At 41.0% G+C, this 14,635-nt stretch overlaps 1 protein-coding gene across 1 annotated transcript in view; it reads left to right on the forward strand.

The window, feature by feature from the left end:
* Positions 1-14,635, forward strand: part of LOC124416179 (coiled-coil domain-containing protein 142) — a 320,435-nt gene that overhangs the window by 216,407 nt on the left and 89,393 nt on the right. Inside the window, exon 7 of the mRNA XM_046897102.1 lies at positions 9,080-9,233. Coding sequence (XP_046753058.1) covers positions 9,080-9,233 — 154 coding nt within the window. The remainder of the gene's footprint in view (positions 1-9,079; positions 9,234-14,635) is intronic.

Genomic DNA, 14,635 nt, shown 5'->3' on the forward strand with positions numbered 1-14,635 from the left:
TAGTAGAATTCAAAATATAAACATACACTGTCAAAGAAATAATTGATGAGGTTGATTTTGTTATGAAAACTATAGTTCGACTAGCCCAAGAAAAGGCTCGAATTATAGCTTATATGTTAGAATCAACTTCGCTAAATATATGCGAGTAGGCGTTGCATCAGGCTCAAGTGTAAATTATGAAAAATGGGTCAATTGAAAATGAATCGGATTTAGTTGCAATTTCACGCTTTGTATCGTCAAATTCAAGCTATTTTGTTCCCTGATATGAATATCACACATAATGCCCTAATCTTCTGCCGCGTCCTCCATAACGTGTCCTCTATTCTACGACTTCTCTTTGAGTCGTAGAAATTTTGGAAAGTCAGCCAGCTTCCACTTCCGTCTTAGGACAAGCTCGGCAGGATCACATTCCATTACGATGTGCGAATCATATGTCAAGTTGTTTCTTCTTCCCGATCACAGGGCTTAGATATAGGATTCGGCATACCGTTCATTCTTGCATTGCCGAGCCTGCCCAAGCCATGGTTTCCTATTATATCTACATTTATAGGGACAATAACGGGTCTCCTCATTATTTTGTTAGAGCAAATTTGGCACATTTTTCTTTCTGTGGATAGCTAAGATCATCAACTAGCATGTATTGGGCTACGTAACCAATACTCGAATAGTAATCCTTAGTCGATACTTTGTTTTAACGGTCGATTTGAATTGTTGCACTTTTTTCAACAACAGAGCTCTCTCTTTATAAATTTTAGCACTGCACATATCTTTCGAAAAATTTCACCAAAAACGCATACACTCCGACGAAGACTTGGATATTTCCTCTAGAAATGTATCGTTTGCGCATGCCCCTGCCAATATAGATATTATGCTGTCAGGGCCGCACGTATTTCTAACAACAATCCTATTTTTTGGTGCCTTATCGATGGGCACATCATGCCGTTTTCCAGATTGGCTGGCCCAATACGACTTTTCTCCGAAAAGCTAATCAGTTTAAATTCTCGACATGCCCCCAGGTATGTTTTTCGTTTCGTTTCACATGCTGGATTCTTATTCCTCTAATTATGTTCCATTTTCAACACCTGGTTTTCACCAACAACGAAAGAAGTGTCAGCGCTTGTGTTTCGTTCCAGTTTCACATCAAGAATAGTGTGTGATACCTTGTTGTCGTCAATGTTTGGTATGTTTTCAGGTACCACCGTATTTGGCAATTTTTTGTAATATTCAATTGGAATCGAACTCATCGCATATGAGCACTAATTCTTCGTCATCGTTGAAGGGAATTGGAATCGACCTCGTCGGGGATTGTTTTGTGCTCTGGATGGAACGGGATACATCTTTTTATGGACTGTTATCCTGCATTGTCCATTCCTGGGAGGCAACAGCTAGCTTTGCTCTGCCTTCGAACGACAACTAATGCGTAGCGACATATTCGTTCGCTCTCATTGGCCGCGATTCGTGTCACAACATAACGTGTTTTCATGTCATTCTTCTGTGATTCGACGGGCGCAGAGCTCATATTTACTTTCCTGTATTCAAAAACACCTATCATTACGCTCATATATAACGGAACATAGTATAGTGAAGTTTTAAGTTTTTTGCCTATTTCCAGAACATAATAAAAGTTCAGCTGATCTGCTGTACTAGATAATGCTATTGTATTTCAACATTCACCTATTAGTCCATGAGCCCAGGATACGATGTTACAATCGTTTAATGTAGTTTCACGCTCGTCGATACAATCACCATTATCATCAGGAAGTTCTTCCGGGATGTGTAAATAATCGATACCTTTGATCTTTCTGGTAATCATGCAGCATGCGCGTTCAGCCTGCACTTCATTTCCCAGGTTGTTCTTTTCTATATCTTCCCCGAGGGGCAGAATAGTAATGCTTTTCGTTAAATCTACAAATTGGGCAGACTGTTTGCCTTTCTAATAACGCCAGGGCAAAAAGATTAAATTTTTTTACTATGGGATTTTTTAGTGCTGAAAAAATTTCCATCGTGACAAGAAGTGCATATAATGGCAAATATCCAACGGTATACAACACTTAGGAATCTTAACACGTTGAGCGCCACGCCGATTTTGAAGGTAGTCCCCGTCAGACCACGCGCGCCAAAATACGAAGATATTGTAAATCATGTTACGATAAAAATGTAACAAAAGATAGTAGAGAAATGGCCAAGAAAAAAACTAAGCGAGTTGTCACATTTTGCAATACCTGTAAAGAAGAACCGTTTTAATGTTTACCGTGTTTCAATGAAATCTACTAAGCCTGTAATGTGTCAAAATTAAGTAAATTTTAAATAAAGGTGAAAGGTCAGTGTCAGCCAGCGGTAGTTGACGCGGCCGAAACGAAAAGTCCAGTGTTAGCCACCGCTGGCTGACGCGGGGCTCAACGTGTTAATTTCGGCTTCGTTCAAAAGTAAAGTATAACAAGTCACAAGTAAGTCCTAGGTTCCACGTTTTGACCGAATGCTTTGGCAATGGCATCAAGTAAAGCTTTATCAAAGTTGCATATCACTGTTCGTGCTGGATGGAATCCGGATTTGTGTATCTCGCCGATTCTCAGAAATTCGAAAGCCAATACTGAATGGAATTTACGTTTTAGGCGAAGCTCAATATATGAAATACTGGCATTTTGTAAGTCGTGGTATCGGCAAGTGCATGGTACAGATAAATGTGCGGACATTGTTCACCATTTGGTGAAAGCAAATTCTTTATCAATGAACCGGTAGCATTGATACGCACAACGTCGTGGTTATCTATTGTAACGTGGCATTTCGGAATGGCCCGTTACAAGGTTGAAAATCTAAAGGAAACTACCGAAAACGCGTCCCTGGCGGGGTACTCCAAGTAAGCTCGATACGATATAGGCGAAAAATACTAGTTACTAATATTTTCTGTATAAATTTTGTAATCCCGCGCTTCGGCGCAAGCTAAACAGGTACCGCAACCACGATCATCGAGGGATCAACACGTTTCTTTGATTCACCGAGGGATCGACAACTACCGAAAACTACAGTTCCAGCTACCGACGAATTCAAGTACCGTTCCGTGAATATGAATCTCCCGTACAACTTTGAATGCCTACTTTTTCGGATGCCGTAAGTTCGACATTAGGGGCAGACCGCAGCCTGTCGTCCACCGACTTACCGGCCAGAAGCCGGACCGAACCCAAAACACTACGTCCAGAGTTGATAAAGCCCTCGTTCTGAGGATCGACGCAGCCTTCCTGTCAGTAAGGGCTACAATCAGTGTGAGTCATGGTCCACGGACGTTGAGGTGCTGTAAGCCGCCGTGTGACTGCATGGTCTTCGTGATATATCGTGGGCAACTGGCCACTGCCTATATGACGAAGTCGGTAGAGGCAAACAATGAGGAGTCGCACTCCATCCGGTAACCTGGACAGTACAACGCAGCAGCCGAAGAAAAGTACGTGTGATGTCAACTACGCTCATCTAGCGGTAATCGTCGACAACGCGTAGCCGATATTCGCCAGAGGGATGACCCAATTATGGTGGGGATTGAATGACCACCGAAGGGGAGGAAGAATCACCTGACGAACAACGGCGAGATCGCTGATCCGGACTCCGAACTCTGCCTATTCTACGCTCAACCCGCCAGGAGACAGCTTCGAATATCTTGCTCTCGTTACTTTAGACTTCCTTCAACTTTCCGTATTCTTTTGCTATCTTTCCTGTTCCTTCTTATCGCTATCGCTATCGTTTTGCATATTAGCTTCTTTCCTTTCCCGTAGAGTCAACTCCTTCCTTCTTTAGCTTTAGCTAAGTTTATTTAAATATAAAATCAGTGCTTATTACCGTCGCCGACTAAGGTAAGGCTTTTGCCTCTGTATCGTACCGTTACGAATTTGCTCTAATTTCTAGTTCTCTTATCGTATCTTAATTACCGTTTGGTTGCATCGAATGATGCCAGTATCTTTGTGAATCATGGTCCACGGACATTGAGGTGCTGTAAGCCTCATGCGACTGCATGATTTCGTTTTGTAATTAATTTCCGAAAACCTATCGTTGAGCGACCTCGTAACTACCGAATAAACTATCTTTTGTATTTCTGATTTTCTCTGCTTCTCGTCATTTTGTGCTATAAATGCTCGTGTAATTTCTACTGTCTATTGCTATCGCTATCTTTAATTTTCTTTACCAGTATCGCCTATCGCTTTGTATCGTATCATCTATTTTTATATTATTTGCTTTGTGCATGAAATTTCGTATCGTATATCGGACTACTTGGAGTACAGCCGAGCGTAGATTAAGCCGCTAAATACTACCGCACCTTTGTTCTATCGCTTATTTTGATTTACATTTCTTATTGCCTTGTAATACTTTCTTGTTTTCCGAATCTCGTATTTCTGTGTTATCTTAAGTTGCTTATTGTAAACAGGTGAATTTGGTGTATTATATTTTTTTTTTTGCGATCCCTTTTCTAAATCTCTCAATCTAGCCTAATATTTGTATTTTCTCTCGTTATTATAATGCCGAATTTCTTGCTAATTTAATATCGCAATTTTGACTGTTGTTAATTATCGATTCACTCGCCGTGAATAATTCTCTCGTATAAGCTACCGATATTTGCGAATTGCATATCACTGTCAATCTCTCTTGCTAATTACCGCTTGTCGTAATTTTAATATTATTTTCTTATCACTATCGTTCTGAGCTACCGTCAATTCCGTCAACTACCGATTTTCGCTGAAGTTTCACCCTCGCTTTGTACGAAACACAATGATATCGACATACATGTGAGGCTGGCGGGGGTCACTGCACCACAAGATCCACCCACCGTGTGTGTGTAGAGGAGGTGGCACGGGCCGCCAGCAACATTGGCGGTTTCGACAGTCAGTCGGTCACCAACTTTGACACACAGTGGACAGAACCCAAATTTAAAACCACAGTGCCACACATTCCTCCGGCCAGCCTGCCGCTTCACTATCTTTTCTGCCAAGAGCCAAAAATCGCTAATTGACGTCTTTAACCACACTGGTCGAGGGAAAGAAAAAACCGGCCCAAAGTCAAGGAGGACACCAGGAACCAGGCCGCGCAAACGACTCCCCGGGGCCCTTTTTCCTCGTAGTTTTGTGCCGTTCTGTTTTTTGTCCTTTTTTTGTTTTGGCGTGACATATGCTATTTATTTCGTTTTACATTTTATACCACTTTTTTTTATATTTATACATTTTATACCTATATTTATTATTTTAGTTTTGCGGCGCGTAACTTATTGTGTTTTGTGTTTATTTTATCTTATATATCACCTCTATTGAGGCCTTTTATCTATACATTATACTTCCCTGTTTATTTTTTATTCTCGCTGCGCGTAAGTTATTGTATTTTATTTATTTTATTTTACCATTTATAGTACCCATATTGGGCTTTTACTTATAATTTTATACCTATATTTTCTTATCTTCCTTTTTGGCGGAGCGTAATTTTATTGCATTTTGTTACTTTTTTGGTTTGTTTTTTTGTGGGTTATTTTGCTGTATAGTTTTTCTTTTCTTCTCGAACCCCCGCCGTCAACATTCCTACAAACAAATAAATCAAGTATTAAGCAAAGATAAAAACAATCATTCGTTACAGCTTTAATTTAACAAATTAACAATTCTCGTAGTGTTGCCTTTTGAAATTTGGGTAAAATCACGTCGCCCAGTGACGTCTAGTTTAAGTAGATTTTTTGTATTATATCGCTTCTCTCGACCTACGACTAATTTCTTTTGTCAACCATTATTTTTGCGGACTATAGCTTAACTTCTTTTGTCGAAAATCTTGTGAACTACTCTCGTTGACGAATTACCTTTTGCTACCTTTCTGTAACAAATTGACTAATCTACCGCTTGTGAACTGATCAATAATACGTGACTGATTGACTTGTTAATTTCCTTAATTCGAGCTTATTTCTTGATTTCTTTATTTTCCTTATTTCCGTAACTGTTGTAACTGCCTTTGGATACCGCCACTCTACCAGTTCGTGTGAGTACCTGAGCCTAGCCAGCCATACAACGGGTTCTCTAATTATTATTATTGTATCGTATCTTTCCTTTTCTCTAAAAATCGACGCTGAAGGGTCTAGCGCCCAACGAGTATCTTTTCGTATCTTTGAATATCGTATCGAATAATTGGAGAATCGCGCCGAAGTGCTAACGGTAAGTCCTCGTCAGAGGGTAACAGAATTTAGCGTTACACTATATATATATATATATATATATATATATATATATATATATATATATATATATATATATATTAGACTGTTTCAAAATAAATCGACAATTTTTTTTTTTGCTTTACACAATCTTAAACTATACTTGGACATCAAAAAATAATCCTTGCGAAAGGAGGGGCCGGTCCTTCAAGATTTAGAGGTGTCTCATCGGACTTTTGTCTTTTTTTATTTCGTTGATACGTAAATAATTAATTTGCGTGGATGGAACAAACATTTTTCTTGTCCTAAAATGATGAATATATTCCAAACTTATGTATAAATACTGAATATACTAGAAAAAACGATCTTGATAATCGCAGCAACCATCATCGGTCGATATATACGTCGATAAATGCAAAAAACAAAAAAAAAATACAAAAATCTCCGTAAAATTGAATTTTTCACTATCGTCAATAATCTTCAATGAATACATTCATTGATACGCTGTTACGATAATCATTTTCGGCTACAAAAAACTTGACTTATTGCAATTGGGGTATTTTTTTCTATGGTCTTGAACTATTTGGAAAAAATATTGTTTTTGTTCCTCATTTTTAGTTAGCAAATTATTATATTCCTCGACAAGGGCTATCCACGTTCAGCTGAATAATTTACTCACTACTTTCATTTGTGAGAAAACCTTTAAGCACGTTTGAAAGCTTTCAGTAGATTCCCATTGTTTGAGAGGCTCATCCAGGAAATCATGGGGCAATTCACATTGTTGAAATAAGCGCTAAATAAGTACCAATGAATGTATTCATTGAAGATTATTGACGATAGTGAAAAATTTAATTTTACGGAGATTCTTGTATTTTTTTGTTTTTTTTTTGTTTTTTGCATTTATCGACGTATATGTATATATCAACCGATAATGGTTGCTGCGATTATTAAGATCGTTTTTTCTAGTATATTCAGTATTTATACATAAGTTTGGAATATATTCATCATTTTAGGACAAGAAAAATGTTTGTCCCATCCACGCAAATTAATTATTTACGTATTAACGAAATAAAAAAAGACAAAAGTCCGATGAGACACCTCTAAATCTTGAAGGACCGGCCCCTCCTTTTGCGAGGATTATTTTTTGATGTCCAAGTACAGTTTAAGATTGTGTAAAGCAAAAAAAAAAATTATCGATTTATTTTGAAACAGTCTAATATATCTATATACCGCCATTTGGGTGGTGGTCTAATTGTATACGAAAAATGGATCGGGACCTATAGCGTGTAGAGACTCTGCGTAGTCGGTAAATTTCATGTTAGTCAAACTCGAAATGACACACGTGCTTTTTACTTTTAAAAATTTATCCTGTCTATTTAGTTTTTATTTTCGCAACGCCGCTGGCCTGTAAAGGTTCTGAGGCTCACCGTCATACATCCGTCAAATGATAGCCGAAGCAGTTGCCAATGATTCCGTCACTTCGATTAGTTTTTTTACCATTCAGAGGACTTTCTTAACGTGTTTAATAGACGGATTGAATCTTACCACACAGCAGTCCATCCGAACATGAGTATTCTTTAGGGGCTTTTTAGCAGTAATGCCCGTCAAAGTGCATTTACAATGTGGTTACGAAGCGGACATCGCAACGTTAATTCCAATCTTGGGTATCATGCACCATTTGAACATGAAGGGACAAGGAAGTTTAGTTTCCTTAGACACGCGATCGAACACCGCATTTGTCCATCTACCACAACGCAGAGTGGAATACTGACGTTGGACTTTGGCGGTAGACTTGTATATAACTTTTTCACACTCAATAGCGTGCCATATGTCGAACGGTATCTTCATGGAAAGATCAATGTCTGTCTCTTTGTTCGTCGAATCAAAAGATGCATTATCCTCGATGGATGACGATGTTATATTTACTGGCCGTTATAGATTTTGAGACTGAAGAAGTTCGTCACGTACGCCGTATCCGTTGACTGGTATTACAGTGTATACGTACTTCAGTGACATTGCTCCCTATGATAATTGACTAATTTCCGTACAGACAAAAGCTTTGGGGGAAACAGGTCTTCCGACATCATTTAAAATATGTTTATATTTCCGAATTCGGAGATGTTTCGATCTTCGCAATTTAATGGTATTCTGCGAGTTTTTTCCAAGTTTTTGGAGAAAGGGGATACAGCACAAGTTGGCACAAATTCGGCACAACTTGGCACAAACGAAAAACTAGCGGAATCGCGGAAGTGCTGTGCGGGGTGTCGAGTTTTTCTACTTTTTGATACGATTTTCGTGATTTCTTTCGTATTCTTTGAGTTATTTCCAAGTTTCTGCAAAAACGGGATTCAGGACAACGGGAACAAATTTGGTACATTCTATGGCGACTCTCTCCCTCTCTTTCTCTGTTTTTTTTTTTGCCCCCGATATACGGGGTTTTGCAAAAAACAAAGTCCGGTGCAAGTTAGCACAAATCCAGCACAACTTTTGTTTTTCAGCTATCTAAAAAGTGCTGGGTTTATCAGATTTTGAATTTTCGCAATTTTTCGGAAAACCGTTGAAGTTAGAAAAGGCCACTCAACGGCACGAATTCGCACACCTTCAGCACAATGCAGCATAATTTTTATAATTATTTCTTTCAAAAAATCCTAGGTGACCTTCATACACATCATATATGTCTTTCATCCTAAAATGATCCTTGCGGTTGGGAAATATAACGGTACGCCGGAAACTCAAGATACGCCAATATAATAAAAAATCAGATTTGGAGTAATTACCAGCCTATGAAACTGATACGATAGTGCTTATTTTCAAAATTCAATAATTTCTTGTAGCTCAAACAAAATCATTCACCATCAACCTCAATATGATGCCTAAGAGAGAACTACTGGGTTAACTTGATCGTTAATTTTTCAGGAATGTCCGTTGGGATGTATTCAAACTATGGCCAAGATATGTCGAACAGTTAGCTTGGCTAATCTGCACATGTGCTTTCCTAAACCAAGTTACTGGAAAATGGATATGAACGCTGCGCCAACCGCACCAAGTTTCTACGTTGCTACGTATCTCGGTATGGACAAAGATTTCTTTTCTATAACATACCTGTGTGTATTGTAACACGGTCAGAATTTTCTTTGTTGAATTGAAAATGCTATCTTCAGCCATTATTTTTCAAATATAGAAGGCCTGAGGCCTCAGCACTTCCACACATAACCCACAATATAATTTAAGCCTCAAAAAGAATTATTTTTAACTGTCGGTACTTCTGTTGGGCTCGCATAACACAGTACTTATCACATTATGCATTTACGGAAACATCGGCTTCAAAATAATATTTGAAAGTCATTTTTCGGCAAAGGTAAGGAAGTAACAACTTACTGAAAACCTCGCATGGGGTTGCGACTATACTGAATTATTTTTAGGTATATAGGTTGCGACCCGTCAATCGATGCTTAACTACTAGGGGAATCGTGTCAGCAGCAAAGATGAGGACAAATAAGGCATTCGATACGTCACACAAAAAACGGGTTGTCTGTAAAGTCGGTTTACGGACGATAATTTTACGTGATAACGTCAGAAAAAAACATTGATGAAAAATTGCATACTTTTATGAATTGAATTGAATTATTATCACTGAATTATCATTATTTTGTATAATACAAAGAAGGAGTTGATTGAAAATTACAATTTTTTCTATAAATTAACGTTTATTTGCACTTTTTTTCGTGCCTCGCTCTCGCTTGCACGCTCGGCTCAGGCGGAACGTTACTGCGGAACGTTAGTATGAGTCATGCTTTTTAATGAGTGCAGCTGGCATTCGTCGATTTATAAGACGTTATCACGTCAAAAAAGGAACAATTAGAACGGATGTTAACGTTAAAAATTGATAATCCGCAGGAACAAATGAAAAGGAAATTTTGGTTGGTCGCCAGGTACAATGTACCGCGATAATCTCAAAGAGAATGGAGGTAGAAAGGGAAAAGAAAGCTCGGTAGCTCAATATTTGGCCGAGAGGAGTGGCCGGATAGAGAATATTCAACACACTTTTTTCTTTTTTAAATTGCCAAAATAAAGGTAACGAAAAGTTAGTTTATTAGAAGGAACGGAATTAGGTCTCAGAAACACCTACGACGTACACAGCCTTCTGCGGTCGGTGTTGACAGACAGGAGCAGCTTGAACGACTCGATATAAAAAACAAAAATAATAACGTAAATTAAAACAGACAATCTTAGTAGTAAAGATATGAGAGTTCTGGCGCACAATGGCGGCGTTTCGAGGGGGGGGTCCCCCCATTCCTACGGGCTGGCCGGGTCGGCTGCAGCGGCGCGCGGGAGGGGGGGGGTCCGCGAAGGGCGCGTGAGGAGCCGGCGGGGGGGGGGGGGAGGGATCCTGTCGGGTGTTGTTCGACGGCGGGAAGCTCTAAGTTAGATAACGCTAGACCACTTGAGAAAAATTCCTGGAAATGCAGCCTTTCAGCTCATGCCGATAATAAATGCAGTGGGTGGTAATGTAAATCAATCTGTACATACTAAATTTTATCATGAATGCCGGATGCAGCTGTTGAAATAAATCTGTCACACACAAAAGATTCTTAAAAAATTATTAAAAAATGCCAGATGTCGGTTACGGGACAGTGGTGGGAGGAGCATGTCAAGTTTCGAAATAACAATTAGATACACTGAACAGATGTTTTTATTTGTCGTCAATTACATTCAGTTTTGCAGCTTCTATATGATAATTCATCATATTATTATCAATTGAACAAATAACCTTTTACATTATATTTTCTACATCCTTAAATTGAACATATTACTCTAAAAATTGACTTATACTAATTTCTTCACCGTGCCACTAATCGGACTGCACTCAACGACCCGATCGTGCAAGATCATACAGTAGACTGCGGTGTTTTGGGGAAATTCTACGCTTGCTTCAAATTCCAGCCGGATGTCCACCGGTCCGGTTTTCAACGATTCATTTTGTTTTGAGCAATCGATGACGATCAGGGGCGCGCGTTTTATAAATTCACTTTTCGAGAGCAGAGGTTCGGCTTCCTTGTTGTGGTAGGATGTTTGAAACTGGACATACATATCGTACAAAATGGCGTATTGATTATTGGAAATATCTAGATTTGAATTCCGATAGGGTGTAACGGGCTTTTTACTTCACCTGGGGGAAAGCGGGGTCGGCACAGAGGCTCGTTTACAAGAATGGCGTTGACCAACACGGCAATAGAAAGATGGAAAAGGAACAATTGACGGCACTGCAGAACAGGTGTTGGGCGCCAGGCTCGAGAGAGCCGTAAGAGACTATACTCTTACCAGCTTCGAAATTTACCGTCCTATAGCATTCGTTCGCCGACTCGAACGGCGAACCAAACTCACACAACCAAATCTCGAAGCAAAACTATAGCAGGGGCAAGCACAAAAAAAAAAACAGCCGACTAGCTAGCGGTGAGGGGAACGTGGGTGCGAAGGTAAAATAGTATAGTTGATGATCAAATGATTATAGACAAGCATTTATTAACAAAAAAAAGGCCGTTACGGCAAGGCAGAAGGCACAGACAATAAAAATATTTACACGGCAAACGGTCTTATCGGTGGCGGTACGCTGCGATACAATTCAAAAACAAATAAAAATAAAATATAACACAGCAACAAAATTAAACAGTTTAATATAACACGGCAAAAATCAAGCAGTAATAGCTAGGAGCGACGAGCGGCAAGCGACCGACTAGGCGAATAATAAGCGACGTGAAAACATTGACAGTTCAATGAATCATGCGACTACAGATTCGTTGTGGAGTAAATTCGTTAACAATCTCAACACTCAGAACAAAGCATAAAAATTCCAGAAACAAATTCGCTAACACTCTAACAGTTTCACAAATACAAGATAATCCTTCGCTGCTTTTCTATAATATCGGCACGGTCGCCTGTCGCTGCTTAACGGTGGTAGTTACGCTCAGCAACAACGGCACGGGCGCACACACTCACTCACAGATTCTCTCTCTCTCTCTCTCTCTTACACTCACGTACTTGGTACGCGGCCGGAAAGCGGCACGGTACACGGTCTATTACGAGCTATATGATACAATAAAACGGCAGAAAATTACCGAATGAACAACCAGAGCATTTAATAGTAGGTATAAAATAAGAATAGCAAGTAAAATCAACAATAGAAGCAATTAGAAAAGCTTAGCTACCACGAAGCTTGCGGGTTTCTATACAAAATGCCCGACCAAAGCCGGCCGGCAACCTGTTACAAGCGAAAAATGGCATGAGGCCGTCGAGAAGCTATAGCCAGCGAGATTCGGAGAAACGGCAGCCTACCTTTTTACGGCACACTGCTCCGGTTTTCCACGAGAAAAGAAAAGGCGATCGGATACGGCACAAATCCTCCCGCAATTCGGAATACAAACAATCGGTAATGGAGCAGCACAAAAGATAGCCAAATACGCTCAGGGAACTCAAGACAGCGTGAAAACTAGGTACAAGCAAACTGGTTCACAACGCAAGGGAGAGTGAGGTGGCCGCCGGCCCTCAGCGATCGCGATCCCGCGGTGGCGCTACGGAGGGGGGGATGATAGGCAGATTTTGGCGATAGACCGGCGGGAAGCTAGGCAGCCGGTCTGTTCGCCACGCTGGGCTGCGGGTTGCGAGGGTGGTCCTGCTAAGGCGGAATCGTCCGTTCGGCATCGGCGTGCCCAGGGGGAGACTAAGTCCGGTAGTTTGTGGGTGCCGGGTGGCGAGGCCGGGCTTATCAGAGACTCTGGTGAAGGCACTCGACCCCTGGGCGGCAGCAGCGGTATGTCCTGGGCGGCATCGATGGTCATGCAAGCAACAGCGCGACTACTAGGTCCGGGGCTTCGAACTCCATGCCGGTCGTCCCGTGGTCCCTCCGGTTTCCCGCGACGGCAGCGCAGGGTGGTTAGTGGACGGCGTCGGCAGTGGCGGTGGCAGTATCGGTCACCTCAAAGAACTGGTTGGGGGAGTAATAAAAGGCATTAGCAATAATTCATAAATTTCAAAGCTAACTCTGGTTGTTCATTGGCGGCACGGCAGGACTCTTCCTTGCTCTTTAAGAGCGCTTGACGCGGCCGCCTGGGAGTGGAGGTGCGGGTCGGTGACGGGCTGGTAGACCCGCCACGTCACAAGGGGTAACACTGTGAGTTGAGAAAGAGTTTCACATCTCTTATTCTACAATGATCGAATTCGCAAGCATTTATCAATGCTTCGTTTTTCCTTGCAGTTTGGAATCCCATTATGATGTATCTAGGCTTCTCCAGCTGCGTCGATGTCTTGACCGCCCAGACATGCCGCGTCGTGGACGGCAGCATCGGATACACGTACGTTTCCCAAGAACGAAAACTCATGGGAATGGCCGAGTCCTTGGCGATGTAGTTGAGTAGCTAGATTTTCGGCTTGTCGGCTAGTTTGATGTAGGGCAGCAGCCACTCGACTTGTTTTAGGGTAATTTTAAACTTCTCGGTAGTGTTTGTTTGAAGTACAGCATTTAAATCGGTGTTAGTACGTGTGAGAATCAACTCATGTTTGGCATTAACGATGACTCGGCAATAATCCTCTGCGAATCCCAGCAGATAACGCAGCGGTATAACGGCATCAAAATTTCCAGCATCATCGGTCAGGTTGATGTTGGCGACGCTCAGCCAACTGGTGTACTCCAAGCCATGCTGTTGCCCTGGGGTGAGGGATAAGTATCCCTTCATGATGCTGGTGATGCCCCAATTTTTATTTCGATCAATTTCCACACCGTTCAGCTCGTAACGTATTTCCTCAAACATATGGCGAACAGCCATGTTGACCAATTTTGTAGTGGCCACCGTGGAATAATCTTCTTTTCTAACTTTCCCGTGAATGTGCAGGGAGCTTTTTTCCGGTAGCACGCACTCGTTCTGATTTTGAACGGAAATGCGAATTTCATCGTTATTCCCGAAGGTCGATGATGCAAATGGCTGATGAGCGTGAACCTCAGAGTGTGCGATCGATTCGTCGGATGTCACGGGTTTCTGTATTCTTATTATTTCCCCCATGGTAACACGCACAGGAAGCAGCGAACACGAATTTTTACTTTCCAAAATTTCCACGTAATCGAAGACCTAGACTCTGGAAAAACCAAGCGTTCAGAGGTGTGAGCTTCAGCGAAGATGTCGGGTTCGTCAATGGTGCTGGACGACTGATGATATTTGGCCATGACGTCTCGCTTTTATAACTTTTGCCTGACATTTTCGTCTCAAATACAATCCTCATTATTTCACCGATTTTACATGTAAGCGTACAGTTATCGTTTCTCCACAAAAATTAATCAACTCGCCGTTTTGATCGACTATCCGCAGCTGTATATTCTGTATCGACTGTACGGCGATTGGGAGGTAAATGATGTTGGCGGGAACTTCAACAATCTTATATCCAAATGGGACGGTTGGGAAAAGTTCGTGAATCGTGTGAGCC

The sequence above is a fragment of the Diprion similis genome, chromosome 2 (assembly GCF_021155765.1).
Source record: "Diprion similis isolate iyDipSimi1 chromosome 2, iyDipSimi1.1, whole genome shotgun sequence".
Lineage (NCBI taxonomy): Eukaryota > Metazoa > Arthropoda > Insecta > Hymenoptera > Diprionidae > Diprion > Diprion similis.